The sequence below is a fragment of the Phasianus colchicus genome, chromosome 1, assembly GCF_987193195.1.
Source record: "Phasianus colchicus chromosome 1, bPhaCol1.hap1.1, whole genome shotgun sequence".
NCBI classification, from domain to species: Eukaryota; Metazoa; Chordata; class Aves; order Galliformes; family Phasianidae; genus Phasianus; species Phasianus colchicus.
The window spans coordinates 132582413-132605884 of NC_143436.1; the positions used below are offsets into that span (position 1 = coordinate 132582413).

General features: G+C 41.7%; 1 protein-coding gene across 6 annotated transcripts in view; it reads right to left on the reverse strand.

Moving 5' to 3' along the window:
* Positions 1–23472, reverse strand: part of GABRA5 (gamma-aminobutyric acid type A receptor subunit alpha5) — a 53874-nt gene that overhangs the window by 15112 nt on the left and 15290 nt on the right. For all 6 annotated transcript variants that reach the window (XM_090126855.1, XM_090126847.1, XM_090126860.1 and 3 more), the window contains one exon: positions 13119–13201. In XM_090126855.1, coding sequence (XP_089982981.1) covers positions 13119–13201 — 83 coding nt within the window. The remainder of the gene's footprint in view (positions 1–13118; positions 13202–23472) is intronic.

The following is a 23472-nucleotide window of genomic DNA, read 5'->3' on the forward strand; positions in this document are numbered from 1 at the left end:
AACTGCATTGTCACATTCTTAGCCTTCATCATCAGATGACACGCCTCAGGATCATCAGACTGCCAGATTTTAGAAGTACTGCTAATCCTTGTTAAAGCCTATTGTGAAAGTTGCGTGTACATTGTTTTTTAGAAACTCTAGTTATGACCTCAATATACATACAAATATCTGTCTTGGGGCAGGTCCAGAGGAGAGCCACTAAGACCAAGATCAGAGGGCTGGAGCACCTCTCCTATGAGGAAAGGTTGAGGGAGCTGGGATGGTTTAGCTTGGAGAAGAGAAGGCTCCAGGGAAACCTCATTGTGGCCTTCCAGTACTTGAAGGGAGCATATAATCAGGAGCGGGAACGGCTGTTCATGAGGGGGATAGTGATAGGACAAGGGGGAATGGTTTTAAACTGATACAGGGGAGGTTTAGGTTAGATATTAGGAGGAATTTTTTCACTCAGAGGGTGGTGATGCACTGGAACAGGTTGCCCAAGGAGGCTGTGGATGCCCCATCCCTGAAGGCATTCAAGGCCAGGCTGGATGTGGCTCTGGGCAGCCTGGGCTGCTGGTTGGCGACCCTGCACATAGCAGGGGGGTTGAAACTGGATGATCATTGTGGTCCTTTTCAACCCAGGACATTCTATGATTCTATGATCTGTCTAAGTATTAGACTCCCTTAGAGACTCTTAGATAACTTGGTAGAGATTCAGATTTACAGTCTCACAATGACTTCTGCAGGGAGTAAAACAGTGCTGCTGATAAGCCATAATGTATCAGCTTGAATTCTAAGATTCAGGCTGGGTTTCTTCTGGCTTGAGCATGAACACTTTTTACTTTATTATACAGCATCTGTCAGTGCTTGTGTCTATACAACTGAGGCTAGATTTGAACTCTGTAATTGGAATTTCCATTTACATTAAGTTGATAAGAATGAATTGATGTACAAATGAGGACTTCATACACTCTATAGGAAGAAACCTAGTAAAAATGTAATTTTAAATATAAAAACAGCATGACAGTGCTAAATATGCATGGTCTGGGTCTGGGAGAAATAGGTTTTTTTTAAAAAAGTAAGCTATTGAGATAAATTTATATACTAAGAAATATGTATTCAAATATTCAATGATTAAGAGCCTAAAATCAAGAATTTTTCATAGTGTGGTGATAAATTCCACTGTTCTTACAGGAATTTGAGGGTCAGAGAAATTAAGTTAGGGACCTGAAATCATCAAAATTAAGACTGACTATTTAAACTACCATGAGCATCTTAACAGCATGAATGATCTGAATCTGTGTCACAGACAAGAAACATAACATATATAAACACAAAGGATTATAAATTGGAATCACATAGAACCCCTGAATGGTTGAGGTTGGAAGAAACCTCAAGATCATCCACTCCAGCCTCTGCTCAAGTAGTGCCACCTCCAGCCAGCTGTCCAGGACCACGTTCACACAACTTTTGACTGTCTCCAAGGACGGAGACTTAACAACCTCCTGAGTGGCTTGTTCTACTGTTTGACCATGATCACAGTAAAAATAAGTTTTCTTGTGTTCTGATAGAATTCCACCTATTCTAATTTGTGCTCATTGTCTCGTCTTGTTTCTGGGCACCACCAAGAAGAGCCGTGCTCCTTCATTTCCTCCCATCATGTATTTACATAGATGGAATAAACACCCTCAGCCTTCTCCTCTCTAGGTTTTCTCAGCTTTCTCAGTTCCATCTTTCTCAGCCTCTCCCCATATGAAAGATGCTCTAGCCTTTATTTGTGGTCTTGCACCTGACTCATTCCACAAAGAGCAGGAGCTCAGAACAGCTGTTCCAAATGTAAGAAGAACTGAGAAACTCAGAATGAAATATTTTTTGAATGACACAGTATCATCTAGATGGGACAACGGAGGACCTCCAAGGAGAAAATTACTGTCATGGACTTAAAGCAATTCTTGTATGAAACTGGTGAGAAAAGGTAATAGGACACTATCAGCTGTAAGAAGTTCAGCCTTACTAAAATGATTACTGTTTCTGTCTTTCCTGAACTTACAATAAAAATCTAATTTGATAATATGGGCAGTATTTTATATGTTTTCCCAATACAAAGTTTAATTTGATTTTCTTTTCCCATTCCACGGGGAATAGAATAGGATGTCTTCAGAAATGTGCTAGACAGGTCTCAAGGGACTTCATTACTGAGAAACAGTAATACACCTTTACTGATCATTACTAAAAACATAAGACCCTAAGTTAGATCGAAAAGACTTTATTTCAGAATGTAATTTATAAGTCACCTCTAGAAAAGGTGGGAATAGGAATGTGACAGAAGTGTCTATGGCTTGGAAATTAAATGGAAACACTGACTGTACCCACAAGGTGGTGAGAAATACAGAACTGAAGATGACTGTGAAATTCATTTTGAGACAGAAGGTTTTATGATGTGCCTTCAGCTTTTCAAAGCAAGTGACAGGTGGAAGGTCCTGTTTAATTCTAGAAGTTCCAGTTCAGAGGGGAAAACTCTAAATGACCCTATTTAGAGCTCAAAATCATAAAGCAAAGGAAAAAAAAAAAATTCCTCATGACTTTGGCCTGGAAGAAACTTTGTAATTTTGGGGGTGTGATTCATGATTAGCAGAGGCAAGGCTAGTGACTGCCTTAATACAATGAATTAGCTATTTGCAAGCTGGTACACTAAATCACAGGCATACCAATTATGAATGTAATATGAATACTAACAAACAGTTGCAGTGATAATTCACTAGGCACAGTACCCTCACAGGATGCTATTACACAGCTTAAGAATAGCTATGAGCTAGGAGCTGTGCAGAGCAGCACACAATTTCCCTCCCGGATCATTGTGGAGGCACAATTTGGCCATTGGAGCACTGCCCCTCTGAGAGATGCGCACATTTGCCACCACCACTGGCAACTCTGATGATTCACTGCCCATTCTGCGTGCCCACACAGCAATGGGGCAGCAGTCTGAGCGTGCAGATGTTCCTCAAGCAGAGACTGCAAGAGCGAACAGATGCCTTGTAGTGAAATCTGACAATGGAGGTACCTGGGCTAAAAACCATGCACAGCATAACAACCAGAGCTGTGTGCCCTGGGAGAACTAGCCCTCCAGCTCCAATCAGAGAAAGAAAGGAGCAAACAGAGAGTTTTCCTGGTGGGATGCCCTGGAGCACCTCAAAAGGCAGCAGACAGGCAGGTTAGGACAATGGAACTTGCCATCCTTTGCTGTGGGATGCTGCCATAGGTGGGCTGAATGGGGTGACTACACAGGAACTGCTGTGGGGCTGCTGTACACTCAGCTGCTCTGAGGCACCAGGTTATCTTCCCAAAGCGGCTGCTCTCATCTGGAGCAGGTGATGTCTTCCTTTTTTTGCCTATTCCTTTCCAACCCCTGTTTCTTCTTCTCACTGTCCTCAGTACTTACAATATCTTCCTTTATTTTTGAATTTATTGGCAGCTGTCTCAGTCTAGAACTAGTCCAACAATTCATTCTGTACCACAAGTAATGGTGGCTGCACAACTCTCATTCATATAGAAGGGGTCAAAAGAAGGCCCTGATGCATTCTTTTATTTTTCTCCTGGCTGATATAAAAACCTATTGCAAGAAGACTACAGCAACAGATCAGCAACATGTGCTGGGATGACAATTAAACATTTAAAATATCCTGGGACCTTCCTGACCCTACACAGGTATTTGTATGCCAGGCATATGGTAATTCCAAATTGGCCAACCACTCTGAGTGCTGTAGTAACACTTAATGAACTCTGCAATTTGCAGTCGTGGTATTAGGCAGTTGTATTAACTGCTTCATTAGATAAAACAGCACAGTCATGAGGAAGATGCTAGATATTTAATTTATTTTTTGCTAAGCAAATAAAAGTATTCTCCAAAGTGTGACTGACACCATTACTCACATTGCACAGTATCTTACTCTGTAAGCAATCTCTATCGCAGTGGTCCACTCATTCTGCAAGCTGACACTTAATATCAGCAAAGATAATGCAATCAGCTCTCCAGGAGCATCACCAAAGTTTCCTTTGAGAAAAGCGGAGTGAATTTTAGAGAAGATTCAATTTGATCTTGTTTTGAAGGGTGCTTTCAAGAACATGGTGGTTTTGGCCAAATCTAACTTCACAGAGTGAAACCATGACTTCACCACAATGAATGAAAGTTCTTCCCACCGCCATCAGTGGTACCAAGGACTCTCCCATCATAAGCAGCACATCTACTGATCTACTATTGAGAACATCACCATTTATGCATCAGTATGACCTGAGACCAACCATGAAAAATTGGAACTACCTGCAGAACTAAATATACGCCCTTTTTTTCTGAAGCCTTAATGAAGACATTTACAACTCTCAGAAGTACTGCTACACTGATAACACTGTGTGCATGTATAATCAATAGGCAGGCAGAGGCAGTAGGTTGATATATTATTATTTAGTCACTTTAACACTGCTCAGAGATCACAGTCACCAGAACTTATTCCCTATGCCCATGCTGCAGTCACGTAAATCTCAGAAGTGGGAAAACTCCCAAGTCCCTGACGTCAGAAAAGAGATCCTCCCATTCCCATCCTCTGCTGCTAGCCTGCAGACTCAAGCTTAGCTGGGTTTTCCTGAGTCCTGAGAGTTGACCCTTTAGAAAGCGTATTGCTATTCTATATACCATCCCATGCTGCAAGTATGATTGAAAACATCAGGCATATGAAGCTACTCTGAAAAGCAGCGTTTGCTCCAGGGCTCTTCAGGGCAGTAGCGCAGAATACATAATATCTGCAGTCCCAAAAATGGATGCTGGTGTGCAGAGGGAGCAGTACAGCTTCTATTTCTGTGCCTAACACTAAGATGGAGGTTGACCTTCTGTAAGAGACTTTATCCTTTTCAGCCTGTGAATATAGGCTGCTGTGGGGGGTGTCAGAGAGTAGCCTCGCATTTAGGAGAAGGGGGTTGCTGCAAGCTCTCTCTTCTTCTCTGTCCCTGCACCTCTCACTTGTGTATCACCGAGGCTTTTTCATTTCCCTTCTTATGGAGTACAAAAGGAGCATTTTGTTAATGAGCACAGAACTGCTCGAGGCCACCAGTTCAAGCTGCCTCAGTGGTAAAAGGGGTAAAAAAAGCCCTTTTCATCAGGTGCCTGTCCTTATCAGAGGAACTGCCATTTTGCATTTTGTCTGTCACTGCACTAAAATGTCCCTTCTTTGGGAACCTTTTCCTCTTGCCCACAGAGACCTGGGCCCAAAGGCACTTAGCTATTTGTCTTCCCTGTACACAAGTGCACATTTCCTTATCTACAGCCATCAGCTGACCTATTTTAGTCATCTGCTTTAGGAGGAGATTAACCTGAGCTTAAAAATATCTGCCCCTCTCCCCTGACCATAAGAGGGTGAGAGTGGTTAGCTCAGCTGTATATATTTACTCTGCAGAAATATAAATTTAGAAGAGAAGAATCCCATCTCCGCTGACAGATTTAATACTGGATGCCTTCAGCAAAGCAGTTAGCTGGTAGCACAGGCTGGACGTGAGCGGACTTCCAGTGGACGTGGTGTGGGAATGGGCAAAAAGTGCCAACCCTTCAGGCGTTCCCTCTTTAATTTCTTCACCAACCACAGCACAAACAACTTCTTTTAAAGAAACTTGCTGAGCTTGAACTGCAGCTTGCACTACACTGCAGGCTGGGCTAACCTAGCTTTCAGTACAGGGGATGAGGCTGACATGGACTCGGCAATTTGGAGGGAGGACTGATGGTTGATGAGAGACCAAGATGTCAGAAAAGAGCTGCCAGAAACCAAATTTTCAGCAGTGTCTTGCAGCTTTTTCTCTTTCTTTCCCCAAAACTGTATGCAAGTCATTTTGTCATTAGTGTAGTGCACTAGCACTGGGAGGCTCTAATTGAACCCAGGGACCCATAACGACAGAGGCAATAAAAGCAGGTAATGAACCACTCTATCTTTGCTCAGAAGAGACTGTAATTGCTCTTTGCCTACTCCATCCCCACCTGCAAAACGCAGGCAGTGGAGACCAACCTGCCTCACATCAGTACCGTGAGAATGACTTTGGAAGCATTTATGAAATATTTACAAGCCATGGAAATGGCCATCTTGGAAAGTAACTGGCATTAAAAATCTGTCTTGTAAAGCAGTAGTGCAGTATTTACCCATTTGTTCCATTTACAAATAATATCCCATTTGCCAGTGGCATAAACCCGTGATCCATAGTCGGCAACTGTAAGCCCTCAGTGTGCTTTCTGGGACATTACGGGCTACGTAATATCTTAGCAGGTTTGCACCCAAGGATCATTTGTGAGCTACAGATGCCTTAAGCCAATGAAGCAGAGAGTATCTGCATGTTATTTTCTACTGCTGACAACTCAATTTGAATCACGGCTTTCCCGTAATCAGGCAGTTGCACAGCCTTTAAATTTAGCCTGAAATCTCCAGAGCGGGAAGTACATGCTGATGTTTGTACCAACAGCAAAGCACCTGGATCTCCATGCTGCTCCGCCACAACAGTGTCTAGACCTCTTTCAGGCAAGATAAAAATGCTGCTGTGTATCTCCACACCAGCTGCTTCCCTGCCTGAAGTTTTTATTCCTTGAGCTCAAAGCCAATGCTGCTAAAGCTTTTTCCTCCTAAAAAGGAGCCCCAGGGAAGCACACCTTACCAATACAAAAACCAGTTTTATTAACAATGATCCTACTGGCCCTCTGGGCTGGAAGGGATCCGAGTCCATGGCTGCTGCAGCTCAGTGTTTGTGGGAAGACCATAGGTTTTTCAGACAATTGTTCTTTCTGACCTCCCTTTTCAACTCTATTATGAACCTAAGGGGAAAAGCTACCGGCTTCTGAACAGATGATCACAAAGAATAGGAAGTCACTGATCCAAAACCAGGCAGTATTTCACAGGAAAGCAATCGCACCCAGAGGACGGGATGGTGGCAAATGCTGAATTTTTAATGTATTTTTAAAATTCTCCCAGCGCAGACCTGAGTATATATGACAAAGGCTCTGAAAAACAAATTAATGACGGTGACTGCAATTGCTTAGGAGGAAACTAGCACAGTCTCTCCAGCATTTTCTGCAAAGTCTCTATCCTACAGGTGGAGGAAAACTGACTGACTTGATAATTTTAGGGAGCTTATAGAAAGGGCCTTTTTCATTTTTGTCACTCTAAAAGGTATGACTTTGATGACTCAGCACCGCTAAGATGATCAGAGGGCTGGAGCACCTCTCCTATGAAGAAAGGTTGAGGGAGCTGTGCTTGTTTAGCTTGGAGAAGAGAAGGCTCCAGGGAGACCTCATTGTGGCCTCCCAGTACTTGAAGGGAGCATATAATCAGGAGCGGGAACGGCTGTTCATGAGGGGGATAGTGATAGGACAAGGGGGAATGGTTTTAAACTGAGACAGGGGAGGTTTAGGTTAGATATTAGGAAGAAGTTTTTCACACAGAGGGTGGTGACACACTGGAACAGGCTGCCCAAGGAGGCTGTGGATGCCCCATCCCTGGAGGCATTCAAGGCCAGGTCGGATGTAGCTCTGGGCAGCCTGGTCTGGTGGTTGGCACCCTGCAGGGGAGTTGAAACTAGATGATCACTGTGGTCCTTTTCAACCCAGGCCATTCTGTGATTTTGTGATTCTATGATTCTATGATGAGAAACCTACCAAAAAAGTAAGAAGTTAGGGACATCTTTATTGGTTAAGTTTTGCTCCATTATGGGGTCCCATAATAATAACTGCCACAGAAACATGAATCATGCAGCCCAGGCCCAGGTTTTTAAATTCTCCACCGATTTCTCTTGAGAAAAGCTTCTCAGATTTCTGAAATACACAAATATTACAGTGTTTCCATTTTACCGTGCTCCCTCAGTCTCCTTCCCTTTGGGAGCTTCAGGCCGCACTGCTTCACGCAGTTTGGGACAGAACACAAGGGTGAAGCTGTGGCAGCACGGACTGCTCAAAATGCCAACTGAGGACGTGACTGTGTTGCTACAGATGCACATTTAAATTGAGTACAGGTCGTGCTGCGGCACCTGTGAGGATACAGAAGTAATTGCTGGTATAACCTACCTCCTCAATGTAGGAGAAACACAAAGCTCAAATAAGATACTTGCAGAAATAGTGAAGTTATCTTTATACAGAAGAGCTTTTAGTTTTGAATTTTGATTTTCAACTCCCTTGAAAGAATAGGCCTTCCAACATAAAATGCTATCCCATACCTAGAATAGAGAGAAGAGCTCACCATGAACTTATGCCACACCTAACTAATCTATAGGAACTAGTTCTTCAGAACAATGTGCAACAGATGTATCTATTTCTGAGCTAGCTATGCAGAGAAGAATGGATTTCTAAGTCTCTTATCTATACCTGAGATAGTATTGTAGAGAAATAGGAAATTCTAAAATATGATTCATCTCATCCTTAGGGAGTCATCAAAAATAGTTCTAATGAGCTGCACTACCAAAGTACTTACTTCCTTTCAGTGGCCATAAAAGGAGTCTAGACAACTAACTGCCATGTCATTGTCTAGCTAAAATTGTCACAGACCCACCCCATCCATTTTACAAGGCTCTGCTATCAATGTACAGCTTTCAATACAAGATCAACTACTCTGCTCATTCTGGAGCAGTGCATTTCTATGTCCTGCAACAGGTAAGAGCCACAGCAGATTTGGGGAAGCCTGGTGGCTCTTGTGGTACCCTATGATTTTGTGAGTATGCTTCAGCTGTGAGTTTGTGTATCAAAACGTTCTGATTTTTTAAAACACAGCCCCCAAAAGAGTCACGTGTCCACAGTTTCAAGGAATCTAGAGGCAAATAATAGCCATTTCTATTAGGTGGTCTCCAAGTTCTCCATCAATTCTATGGGATGTATGAAAAATCAGTTTAGGCTTGATTACTGTGATTTATTAGCTAAACAAGCAAAATTAAATCTCTTTACCTGAGATTTTACCTGAGCAAGCTGCATTTAATTATTCACAGATTTTGTGAAGCTGAATACATTGCTGTCACGTTTTACTAAAAAGGGATTTGAGTCTGTTTCCTGCAATCTGTTTTGGAGTTGTCCCTCCACATGTGCAGTTCTCCTGCCGTCTCACAGTTTCAATCTGAGGAAGCATAAAATCAAGAAACTTCCTGCAGGTGCTTCCACCTCAGAGCTATTATGAGCATCATGGAGAAACTTCAGCACTGGTGGAAGTTCCTTAAAAAACTTTTTTGGAGAAATTTCTCAGTGTCTGTAGGTACATGGACTGATTGTGAACAGTTCACAGCACTAGTTCACTGCTACAATAAAATCCTGGGGTAATGGTGAAGTTTCTGTCCATTACTCCAACTTCAGCCACCTCAGAGAAAAACAGTTTGAGTGTTTTCTGCCACAGAAATAGCCGATGCTCCTTCCCCTACCAAAAGCTGCAGAAGACAACATGACTCAGTTTGAGCTGTTAGAAGGGAAGATGTACATAAACCGTGTTAACGTCTTTCTTCAGAAGCCATAAATTTTACTTAGCACTGTTTTCTCACAGTCTGCAAACTCTCAGTGCAATCTACAGTGATCAATCTTCTCCATCTGCATAGCCAAATGAAATTCATCAGGAATAAAAGCCAGGCCTGTTTTTCCACAGCACTACTCGTGAGCTAGGGGGAATCTCATTATTTTCAGAATATTCATTAGAATTTCCACTTACTCTAAAAAGAATACAATTTTTACTTTTTTTTTTTTCCCCACTGAGTGACTAGTCGACAATGGATTCATGCATATATCCATTCCTCAGTACAAGATCTATGTACTCAGGCAGGGTGCCTTCAAAATATCGTTTCCATAAATAGATTATCCTTTCCAATATCTGACATTGTCAAATCACCAGTTAATATTCACTAATAGCAAATAACTAATTCATCTTCAGGGGAACCCTGAAAGCTAGGTAAAACTGATATAATTAACGCATGAGTAAAATGAGATTTAGGAGTTAAGTCAGTTGCCTGGGCAGAGGCCTTCATGGTCTGGTGGATTAGACATCTGTCCCTCCAACCAAAGAAGTTGAGTCTAATCCTTTTTCTGACATTGATTTGCTGTGTGGCCTTACGGAAAGTCAATTAACTTCTCTGCCTCAGCTGCCCTGGAGATAATGATGCTTACCTTCCCAGTGACACATGGGCATTCAGAGACCACACTCAACGATACTTTTAATGTACTCTTAAGGCCTCTCAGTGGAAGAAGTGAAACAGTAAAGCTTCCTAGCTTTAATGCCCTTTCTGTCTTACCTAATTCCTCCTTCTCACACCAAAAATAGCTTGGGGGTAAGGAGGAATTTCTTCAGGCTAAGACACAGCTTGTGAAAACATGGCTGGTGCCAGGAAGTGCCACTAGATCCTGTTTGGCCTGCAAATTTATTCAGAGTGCAGGTCAGTGGTAAAATTACCATGGGAAGTTTATTTTGAAGAAACTAGCACCCATGCCAAGCTGCTGTGACACAGAGACTGCCATGGCCATCACATCAGAATCCTGACTAGGGGCCAGAGGGGTTTCCTTGCAGAGTTCTGGCCCTCACACACCATCCCCAGCTCCCCAGCTCTAAATGAGATTCCACAGGGTGGCTTTACAGGTAGAAGGGGCACAAGTCTGGAGGAATAGCACTCATATACCACACTGCAGGCTTGAGCTGGCCACCTTCAAGCACTGGGGAAATCTACAGAAAGCAGAAGACATCTAAAATCTTCTCCATTCAGTTCATTAGTAGCTGTCCTTGAACTTCTGGCCTCTGGCAAGCATACCATTTCATGACACTCCACAGGGAATAGAATCATATAATGATCTAGGTTGGAAAGACCTTGAAGATCATCAAGTTGAAACAGCATGTAGAGTATTACTTCTGTAGTTGGTATGTGAACTGCCCAGCAGCTATCTAGGTTGGGGGTATGTGCACATACATACCATTATATCTCCTTTTCTGTATTTGACCTTGCTTTAAATTATTTCTGCAAAATATTCTCATCACATATAATGCTGCTTCAGACCATAAAATCTCCTGTATTTTAATACAGCAAACCCCAGTGAAATGGGATATAAGAAATCAACATTTACCTTTATTTCTGTGAGGAAGATTAACGCTTCTACTCTTTAATATTGAAGGAAATGTCGGGGCTTTTTCCTTTTTGCTTGCAGAATTATAGCAACTGTTCCCACCTGTGCTGACACACTGACACTCCCTTAAACTCCTTTCCCTGTGTATCCATCCTATCTCGGCCACTTTATTCTGCTGCCCTGCACTCCCACCCACTGACCAGTGAGCATTCCTCTTCTCTTCATCTTCCTGGCTTCGCCAACAGTGTGTTTAACATTTGCTTTGATGCTAGCCATTGAAGCTTTTCAAAATCCTCCTTGGAAAGAAAACCATTGAAAACAAATCCTTTGGGGAAAAATAAGGAGAAAAGCTGAAGAAGAAAGGGTCTGTGCTTGTGTATAATAAATCCCTGCATGTTTATTTTGTACATGACTTAATGCAAACCTGCAATGATGGAAATAGGAAATTAGTACTGTACTCTCCTCAAATACAGCTGGGCTAATTCAAATAAGCTCTAATTTCTTGGCTGATACTTGTGCAAACATCTGCATATCACATTACAATAAAGTACTCTTGAGCTGTCAGATCAATAACACAGACATTCCCAAGGCTGAAAGACTACCAATAGCCTGTTCCTATGTACTTACTGCAGAGACCATAGTGATAACTTGCAGTAGCTTATAAAATAAACTTGGATTGTATACTGAGTGCAGAAAGTAGCACGAACTGAAATCATAGTCAACCTTCATATGTCTAATAAAAAAAAATTCAGTCTTTCCTATGTGTTAATATTACTAGTACAGTACATAACATGTAACAGCAGGAAGGATATCTTCTCTTTTTTTTTTTTTTTTTTCCCCAAGTAGCTTTGGTTTAACCCTATATACAAATAATCACACTTTCCTGTGAGATTCTTTCCCATTTTCAAGTTCAGAATGCAATACATGGTTTGCCTGTATTTTTTTTTTTTAAGTTGAATGTAAAGGAGTATTATACCTCCAGATCTGTATTGGCCTTTCAATAAGTTAACACTGCCGAGGTAAAGAGACACACCTGAACTGACAGTGACCTTGCAAAATACTGGTGGCTGTTTAGACAGCACTGAGTTTATATGGATTCCAAGAGGGAGGGGAAAGCAATTCATCCTAAGTTAGGTAATTTGGTAATCATTACTGTAAGCAGTGTTTTTACTTCTTAGTATGATCAAAAGAAGACAATGCATAGCCAGTATTAAACCAGTGCAGATACAGAAGATAAAGACAAAGCTTAATCTTGGTAGGATTAGTGACTCTAAATTGATATGACTGAAAAAACACTGAAAAATGCTGAAGCTAGGTGGCTTTAGGGACAAGCAAATTGCCTTGCCTGGTTATTTTCAAAAGTCTTTAGAGACACTGATTGCACCTGGAACCTCTGATTTGATTACTGAAATAAAAAATGCCTACTCTAGTAGCCTCATCTGTACTTTAATTAAGAGCTTTGTATTTAAATATAACCATCTGATCCCCTGAGGTTATTTTTAAAGTAAGCTTCTGGCAAGGGACCAGTATGGTGGATTAGAGGCTTGCAACTGAAGAAAAATCATCGTTCTGCATACAATTTAGAATAATGTGTGCATATACACAAATATAGGTGTACACTAAATCATGGAACAAGATACAGGACTGGATTTATTAAAACCAAATGGAGAGAGATTTCCTCTTTCAGTGTTCTAGTTCTCTGTTAATATACACAATGCACATACTGCACCGCAGTCTGATTTGTGTGAATACTACAACAGCACAATCTGATATTTTCCAATGAAAATTCCATTTTTCTTCAAAAGCAAAACTGCAGTCATCAACTTATCTGTCCACATCCAATACTGGATGTGTAGGCTGGCTTCACCCCTTGGTATGGCTGCACACCACCCATCTGCTCTCAGCTGACCAGGAAGGACACAGAATACATGTGGTATTAAAAGGAGAGGAGTAAGAGAAGTGCAAAAAGGCTTGTACAAAGCACCACTGAACACAAAAAGCCAGACAGGGAACTTTCTGGATCTCACTTGAGAAGATAACTTACAGCTTCCAAATTTTAATGGGCAGGCATGTGCGTCCATGGGGAAATCTTCAAGCTGCATGGGACACTCAGCAGAGATGGTCAGTCTGTGGGGGAGTAAAAAGAAAACCCATCAGTTTCTGTCAATGCCTTTCTATTAAGGCCCATCGCTGTAATACCTGAGCACCAACACAAGCAAGCTTTTCCTGGCAGCTCCTGGCTTTTGCTGAGCCATAGCCATAGTCACAGCAGCCCCTGCCCGAGTGGGAGATAAAGCAGCTGGAGAGCTGTGCTTGTGTCTTATCTACTGCTCAGCCACACCAACGGCTTTCACAATGGCAAGCAGTTTCAGCAACATCATTCTTTCTTATTTGTATGTGCAGAAAGGCCTGTGCTGGTGCTCCTGCTGCAATCTCATTCTTATCTGCTTTCTGTAGATACTGCAACCAAACCTGGAATCTGACTTCTGAGTAAAGCATTGTTACAGATGCAAAGAAGTACTGATTTCTCCTATCTTAGCTATTGAAAAAGGTCTAACAGGATCATTCACCCTTTTTACCCCAAATTCCCTGCATACAAAAGGGGGAACAATGCTTGCCTTCTGCAAATAACTTTTGAACAAATAAAAAGTACATGAATTAAGTAATGCTACATTTGCAGGCAGGACAGACTATGACAGCATCTCCAAATAGGTAATTTTTTAATGAAAAAAAACCATCTGCCTGCCTCCATGCTTACTGCCTTGTATTGCCACAACAAAATGAATATTCTGGGAACTCCCACCAAGCTAAGCATATAGTGCTACAGTTAGTTTCTGAACAAATCAGGCAGACCAGTTTGGTCCTACGTATTGTGAATTACTGTCAGGAAAAGAGGGCTGGGACATTGTGCCTGGCATATCGCTTGGGGAAACAGTTCTGCCCCACTGTTGGGGAATCCCTGAGCTAGAAAAAGCCTTAGAAAAGACAGACATCTTATGGAGGTTCTGTGTGACTGGCAGATCGAGATGAATGCAAATAAAAGCCTGAGGCACATTTCTGAGCACTATGATATATTAGTTTTATTGATATAAAATACATCAACAGAGCCAAAGCTGACTTTACTAGCTGCATGCAGCACATAGCACAATGAAAATCTATTTTTAATTGGGCCGTTTTTGCTACCTGCATGTCTCAAATGGTTTGCTCGGGATGGTGAGGATGCAAATCTCATTTTATATGAAGAATACACATATGCCTTTCCCACTTTACTGTCTTAGAGACAACTGAGTGGAGACACACAAAGCACCAAAGGCTACCCTGTGCTGGGGTACTACAGGACACTGCAGGAGAGGAGCTCTGGTTCCTCACTAAGCTACTTCCCTTGAGGGACAAAATTCTGCAAGTAAAGCCTCAATGCTCTGCCACCAGGATGCCAAAGTATCCTCTCTTGCTGCAGCAGCCTTGTGTAGCCAGACTGCCCACTTTTGATACTCCATGCTTCATATTACCACATCAAAGTGAGTATTCTTGCTATGAGAACTTCTATCCAAAAGGATCATAAAGTGTAACAATCTGTCCGGGTACAGATGGCACAGCATTCAGCAATTCAATACAACATGATGATGCCTTACTGGGGCACTGAAGCTACATGGACAATAAACTGGGGGAAACAGCTCCACTTGCTGCCAACATACAGAAATTCTGGAGCTCTATCAATATGTGGAAATGGCAAAATAAGGACACAGAAATGCAATAACAATGCTGGCTAGAGATGGTATTATGAGGATGATCTGGGAAGCAGGAAGGGAGGAAGGGAAAAAGGCAAACAGTAATCAGCAATATAAGATATAATGATCAGAAACCATAAAAAGAAAAAAAGAAGTCCAACTCAGAACAGAGATAATGTATCATTTTATGAGAATAGACAGAAAATCTACAATACAGAAAATAAATGACTAAAGACTGAGATATCTGCCCTAGGCAAAACTGCTCTTGGACATTATTTTTGTAAAAGAAATTTCAAAATCACTAAAATATGGAGTTGTCTGCAGAAAAGACTGCCCTTGGGCACCAGAGCCAGCGAAGCCACAGTCACAGAGAGCTACATGGATGAATTTAACAATCTGGTGCTAGCAGCATCCTGTCCAGAACCTGCATGCTTTTCATAAAAATCACTCTAATGGGCACTTGAAAGCCAGCCTGCCATCCTTATAGTGCATTGTTATATCTCCTGTGCTAAGTACTGCAAATTTAATTTTCTTGAGTTAAGAAACTTTGCTTGAAGTGCCATCATAAAGCTGACGTTATACTGCAGTCCATTTCCTGTTTGTATACCAGTGGTTCAAAAAAATTTTTGAAAGGCTGCAGCTCTACAACACTTTAATACTCTACACGGGTCATCTGTAAATCTCAAGGAAGGAATCCTCGTGTTCCTTCTCATACCCAGAACAGCTGGGAAGCTAAGTGAAGGAAGATTCAATGCAGAATCACAAGTAAGACCTTCTGGTTCACTTGAATGTCCTATGAATTGTAACATGCCTCTGGAAAAATATCTTATGTGTAATGAGGAAGGCTGTTGATGTTCCTGAGCTGACACTGAATAGAAATGAAGACAAGATACACAGAAAATGTGACCTAATGGAATTAAGTCCACCCCCAGAACTATTTTTGCCTGCAATAAATGTAAGGATAACATACATAGCTGGAGAGTCCTGTGCAGCCAAGACTTGCCTTAGAAGCTGCAGTCTGTCTCAGGTACCAGGGCTACTCCTGTGCCCTCCCTGAATTCCTCATCCTGCAATAGGCAGCATGTCCCTTAGGATGCTGCAGGTGCTATCTCCTGGGTCTGGGTGCAAAGAGAACAGAGTTTAGCAGCTGCAAGTGCACCCAGATTGCAGCCTTCCTCTTCACTGCACGGGTTCTCTGAAAGAAGTTCCTTTTGCAAGTTGCCTCTTGATACTGGTATGTTCATTTTCTTCTCACCTTTCCAATCCTAGGGCCATTTCTAACCTGGCCGTCTTGAGCAAGTGAGCTGGCTATGCCTTTTTGTTATACTCTAATTTTAGAAGCACCCGGCTGAGGCCCTTCTGTAATTTTAAAATGCTCAGTGAACACTCTCCTGGCTACCTCTTACCAGGTATGCATTTCCTGATGTGGGTGCAACATCTTCTAACACACAACACAGCCATGAATCCTGATAGACTGCACAGAGTTTATCACCCTGAATTTCTGCAGAGAGCTCTGCACCCCACAGTAGTTGTTTTTCATTAATATGTGCGGACCTGAAAAACAGTACCACAAATCTGACTCTTGGTTCATAGAGACTGGATTTCCTACAATACACGGGATAAAAAGCAGACAGCAGCCACCCCCTATGATTGCGGGGCTGGAAGTATGGGTTGTTGCATACAGATTTCTCTTTGGTGTATTGCTCAAGGTCTGTGATATCTGGGTCTGCTCATTCAAACATCAGCTGGAGTGGTATTTGCACACATTGGTTTTAAGCACCGTGTCAAAGCTTGCATACTCCATTTTTTACAGCTGATTACAACACAGCTTCTCCTGGATTGCTGTTATTGCAGGATGAGAAAGGAGGCCTTGGTATTTAAATATAAACCAGCCTTTTAATATGGTCACTACAGAATAATCTGACTGTGCTCACTGTAGCAGTCGCCTGAGCTACAGACCAACTCCACATCAGGGTTATACTGTCAGAGCACCAGCACTGTTCACACTAGAGCTCTTTCAAGTAGAAATATTTAAAAGCTTCCCTCCTCCACTCTCATTCTGTCTTAATAAAAGCCCTATGGGATCAGTTTCACTCAAACAGAGTTTTTGACAAGATTATAAGTAGCTGTTAAAGGTCTGTTACAATGGGAGGATGAAACTCTGATTTTACTGAAGTTAAAGGTAAAATTCTCCCTGACTTCAACGGGCCCAGTTTCATCCAAAGTATGTAAGAAATCTTGGTTCCACCCAGTGATTTATTAATATCTACAAAATTCCACTTTCATAAAGCTCTGAACGCTTACACCATTCAAAAGTTGTTCATCCAGCAAAAACCCCCAGCATACTTTAACTACTTGAGAAAAAAGTTGTCTACAAATTATTTCACATATTACCCATAATTGCACATTAAAGTTTCATCAAACTTATATTATGTCTAGCCTTTACTTTAAGAACATAAAGTGATTATCAGTGTTCTGTTTCAACGAGGTGCACTTCAGATGCATGAAATGAATATCCATATAAGAAATAAAGCAAGACTTCACGGCAAGGCTTCCTCAGTTTGTAAAAGTCACCTTCAAACATTTCTCCTGAAGAATTGAGCATGCTAATTCTTCCATTAGGCTGTTGCTTTTTGACAGATGTGGGAAGAAGGAGTTGTTACAGTCTAAGATGTAGCAAGGGAATAAAATTGAGACATTTGAGACCCAGTCACACACAGTGAAAGTACTGCAAGGAGAGACAGGAGCTCATCGGCAGTCCCCCAAGACCCTTTTGCAGGGCTCCGCAAGGAGCCTCTCACTGTTCCCCTGGTTGCCTAAGAAGGGCTGAAAGGCACAGTGCAGATGCTTAAGGGATGAGGAGGAGAAAGACAGGGAATGTTCAGGGATGCCACCATGTACTTCTCTCGATGCAAGGAGTATCATCTACTACTACTCTTGGGAAAAGTGCTGAGAGATTGAACAAAGTTATCACCTCTTTGGTGCATTGGAAGTGCAAAAAACACTTTCTGGAGTATTATCTACAGCTGCCAGATGGAAGGTGAGGGCAGTCACCTGCCTGGAGAGCAAGCAGACAGCCACAGCAACCTGTTTTTTCTTATCAGATATTAGTTCCAGTATGCAAACAAAGGAAAGAAAAAAGAGAGAGCTTTAGAAGGAGAAAGCAAAAAGGAAAAGTCACAGAGGCTTTCAGGAGAGGTTAACTCAAGCGCTGAATAACTGAGGAGGTACTGATGAAGCTGATGCATGGGAGGTTTTGTTGGCTCTAAGGTACTGGGATCAGTACCTCAGTTATGAAGCTCTCCCACCTGCCCTAGACCACAGAACAGCTGAGCCTTCTGAGTTCCTCGTTTCTGTGCCATTGTTCTGATTAAAGGAGCATTTTAACAGTGTGCTCTGGCCCTGTCTGTGCTGGCAGCTTATAACTACTGTAGGGCTCAGGCCAGAATGGGTGTGAAGATTCGAAGTGCCCTTTCCAGTATGAGGCCAGCTACCACCATTTTCCTTAGAAAAGGCAAAACGTTAACTTGAAACTCATCTCCAAACTATCTCAACATATCCCAGTCATGACAAAAAAGAGTTAGGTTTATTCAGCCTCAACCAGGCCATACCCCCAAACTGAGAGACTTCACTGCTGTGTCAGATCAGGTACTCACTCCAAGAGAACCTCAGCAGAACAATTCATACTGCACCAGCATTTTCAGTACAAGTCCTCGTACACACACGTGGATAGCAGAATAATGGAGTCCTTTGTATTTTTTCAAACTGCAAATGCTAGGTTTGTGAAGTTACTCATTTAGCCTTGACTCAGGATGCAGCTACTCACTCCATTCTCCCATTGTGATGGGAACACTTTCATAACCAAACCATTATTCCTATAACCAAACCATAACTGCTAAAGGGTTTTAAGGAATAATTTGTTTCAAATCCTGCAGAAAAAGTGTGTTAACTAGTGCCTCCTTATTTTCCCTAAGTGTATGCATATGCTAATATGAAAATCTATATGCATATATATTAAGACCTGCCATGATTCTGAAGGACTTTCCATACAGTCCTTTGGAATACTGTGGATGTGATTGATGCTGGGTTACCTAACGCAATAAAGAAGCATCAGGACATGGATACAAATTCAGTTCTGGTACTGATAACTGTAGAAGTCACCCTGAGTTTAACCCCTCACTCAGTGATGTATCTGCAACATAGTTCAGAGGGAGAAAAGTAGTTATTCCCAGGAATTCAAAATTTGGAGCTGGAGTGAAACAAAATTTCAATCCTTACCTATTTCTCCTTCTTAGTCAAGATACTACCCTTTTCCAACTTTTCTGTGATGCTTAAATGTATTATCTTCACATCACATTGAAATGTACTTTGAAAATGCCACAGAGAAGGGTCTGTGGAATAATAAGTACTCCAGTCACTGAAGTTTTTGTGAACTGTCTGTAAGTAATTCAGAGGCATGGTGAGACTGGCAGAACTCTCATTTTAACTGTACCAAATCCTTAGCATAGCTTATGTGGAAGTGAGGGAACAAGTCTTTAATTGTCTAGATTAACTATTGGAAGACTAGGTTATCCTGAGATGATCAGAGGTGGATGGAATTGATCTCAAAAGCTATACCACTCCCTGCATGTGGATTACCTTTGTATGCCCAGAGCACACTTTCTAAACAGGTGCAGAGTTAGATGTTCACACTCTATGTATAAGAGGTACTTAGAAAGGCAATGAAACAACCAACAGTGCTTAGGGACACCTACAGCTAGATCAGGTTGCTCAGCGCCTGGTCCAGCCAAGCTTTCTTTCCCTTCTGGTTCCTTATACATGATGAATACTCCTTTAAACACCATGAAGAAGGACTTCAAATCTCTCCACTACTGCAGTAGCTTCTATTTCTACTTAATTCTTGAATTAAAACCAAAAAATCTAACTAGTACTAGCAATGTCAAAAAGCTGATGCAATTGTTGATGTGGGTAGAGTGGGAAACAAGACCTCAACGAACCCATACTTCATTTTGATATGCCACACATTGCCCCATGTCCACCTTACACATTTCAGTCACAATCATCTAAGCAGCACAGCCCTTTAGTGGCATGTTGGGCCCAATGCTAACTGAGAGAAATACAACTGTTCTTGTAGTGTTGTGTATTGGCTTCTCACTAGCTCTCAATAGAAAATCATCCCATTTGGTGACAGAACTAGCAAAGGACAGCAGTGCCTGGTTTGCACATGGGATTGTCTGGCCCTTCCTTCAGTAGAAGATCCAAGTACATGAGTAGGAAGGGAGCACAAAAAACTCTGGAACATGCCAGAGGAGATGGAGGCTAAGGACTAAGATGGACATGGCACAGTGCACCCACCCCCCAATTTTGATACTGGCAATTAAACAATTTGATCAGTGCAGATTTTCTAACTGGCCAAAGGGGCTTTATTTCTTCTATTTCTGTCTGTAAGTATGGCACACATTCCTCTCTTGGATCAGGGTCATCTGGATGCACAACCATTATGTTCTTTCCTACTAGATCAAACAGCCCTTGTATTTATACAGACAGGCACAAAAATACAGGCACTATTTTCTATATAGACAAATGAGCCAGATTTAGAAAGTAATAAAGGATGAGGTAGACCAGATGGGCAGTACCAGTGTGTTTGGACTCTCTTACATCTAGACCGATATGCATATGGTAAAATAGGTAGGAGGGATTATCATTTGGCAGCCCTGAACACAAAGCTGAAATCTTTGATTATCTTCCATGGTTCAAACAAACCATCTAGAGCTCCAAAACATTACACAAGGAATTAGCCTACAGCATGACTTTATTCTGCTATATTTGTTAGTAATTTGATGAAGTCTTCAGAGAAGGGCAAATTACCATCAATTTCCTACATAGTAATAGTGTTGCTTCAGGAATCACTACTTCCTCCACCCTAACACATTCATCTGCTAAAACATTCTGAAGCATGTTAGACCTAAGAAGCTTCCATCTCAATTTGCAATATTTCCTATTCATTTTGAGTGACTATCAATACCAAATATCCTCGTTTTCAAAATCCTTCAACCCTCATTTTCTCCAAAGCCATACAACACACAGATTCTCAAATGCATCTTACTGATCACCAGTTCTTAGCTAAGGCACAGACCTCTGGCATCCCTTGCTAGATAGCCTTCTCCTCACCATCTCTCATCATGTATACAAAGTCTTTTCCCTTCATCTAAACTACCAAAGGCAGGATTGGAATTTATGGGGATTTCTTTTATTCTTCCTAAGGTACAATATATTCTCTCCTACACCCACCTAGACAAAAGTGGAGGAGTGAACCCAATTTAAGTGTGCTCACATGTTCTGCACTTGCACAGCCTTTGGCTTTATGTTGCATGATGAGGAAACTGTAAGTTCTTCACAACACAGCTAGAGGACCAGCTGCTGCCCAGAACATTCCATAGCTTTTCTCAGCTTGCACACTGCCAACCTCCAGACTACATGAGTGTGGGGGTGGAAAACACCAATGGAAATAAGCAGATAAGACAGGATTCATGTGACTAATCATAAATATCAACAGTAGCATTCCCAGGATCCTTTTTTTGAAGCTGCGAAAAAAATAGAAACCCCCTCAAAGAGTGAAGAGAAATAAGCATCTTTCACACTGAAAGAGATATCTACAAAAGTGGAGGCAACCAACTTCTTTAAAATTTCCCTTCTTAGTGCTGGGAGCAATTCTGAGCCAAGAGGCTCAGCTGCAGCCATCAACATTACAGATGAATGAAATTAGCTAAGGAGGATCCCAACCATGCACTGCCACTGTGTGTTACAGATTGCTCACTGGCAGGTTCAGTGCAAACATAACTGTACTTCAGGGGATGGTATTTCCAATTTGGCAGATGAAGATTTTAATTTCATTTTAAGTGAAATGATGAGAGAGTTCACTGCAATGTTTTGCTCTCTTGGTAATAAAAAAGACAAGAGTAGCCAAAGCAGCTCTTCTGCACCTACCAGGTACTCCCAAAGCTCTGCCCACAGAACCTGTGACCTGTCCAATGATTTGGGCAAAGACAGGGTCACAAATGAAGCTGAGAATACTTGGAGGATAGCCATCAGGGCATGACTCCACTCCTTCCTCTGTTAGGTCATCCCCTCCTTTCCACACATAGACATAGTTTCAGGTTGCCCCGTCTGCAGAAACAGTTGATATTTGTCCTGGTTCCTTCTTAAAAAATTGGACAGAAACTGTACCTGCCGCCCCCAACAGAAAGACAGAATGGCTCCTGTGCTCAGTACAGAGCTAATACTGAAGCTAGATCTTTTGTAACTCCTCAAAGTCCAGCCACACATCTCCCTTATCCAAAGATGGACTGGCTCCAGTTTGGGTTTTGTCTTTTAATCAATGTTACCCTTGCTGTGAGAGTTTGTGTCTCTGTGATGAAGGTCTCAGAAAGGCTCTGCCCACTTCTATTACCAGCAGAATAGGCTACTGTCATACACTCTTCATAGGGACTATATTTGAGCAGATAATAATGCTCATTTTTAATATGTTACACCACAGCCTCCTCCTGTGCCTTTTCCTCCCTGTGGGTAATTTCACCTCCGGATTTTTTGAAGCAACAAAAAAATCTCAGTTCCTTGAAGGACAATTTTTGAGAAATGGGGCAATGTGCATTGAAAACAGAGAAACTAGAACTGATATGCGTGGTGTTAGAACAAGAATCCTGCTGATACACTGTCCTCAGGGGAGGGTCTTTCACTTTGTTTATCCCAATTTTGTCTTCCTCCGTCAAAATCCGAATTGATGATAAGCAGCTGAGAGTCCGTGGCATCATAGCTGTTTTTCAGAACTCTGTAAGCTTCAGCCCAAAGTGAAGGAATTATTTTTTTTCTTCTAGCTTCAGGCTTTTTGAAGTTTGAATAGGAAAGTAGAGGCAGCAGGACTTTAATATGTTGAAAGGAAATGTGCATTTGTACAGTTTGATAGCTCCCAATTAGTTTAGTAATATTTATACAATGCCTAAAGCATTGTTAGATCCTTTTCTGTAAATATAAATGCATGCATAAACGAGACCTTCCTTCTGAAGTAAGAACAACACGCACAATTTGAACAGAAATGTTCTCATCTAGACAGCTGACTGATTGAAGATTCACTTTTTAAAGTACAGATTTTTTGGTCACTCCTCACTCAGGACCATGCAAGCAAATCTGCATCTGGGAAAGGGTGCTTCCTGGCACCACCAGTGCTTGCAAACCCACACATTTCTCACGTAACTATTTTTCCCTAAAAATAAAAAATAAAAACAAGCAAAGAAAACCTGACTTTCCCAATGGTAGCCTTGAAAACAGCACTGCATCTTCCCTAGTTGGTCTTATAGTCAACAGCTCTACGGTATGAAATTGCCAGCTTGCTATGGAAGTGTTTCATAGAAGAGCAGACTGTGTGCTAACACGCATCCAAAAAACGTGTAAACTTGCACATGCAATTTTAATGCAGAGTGCTAATACAGGAATTAGCATTTCCAGCTAGGTGAACTATGCATCCACTCAGAATGCCCAGCAGCGTGCTGATGCTGCCATCAAGCGGATGGCCCATCTACACAACACTGAATTTTAAATGACTTCCACAAACAGTAAAGATAAATGTATTTTGGAGCCATACGAAAGATTTTGGTAATTTCTTAACCATACAGA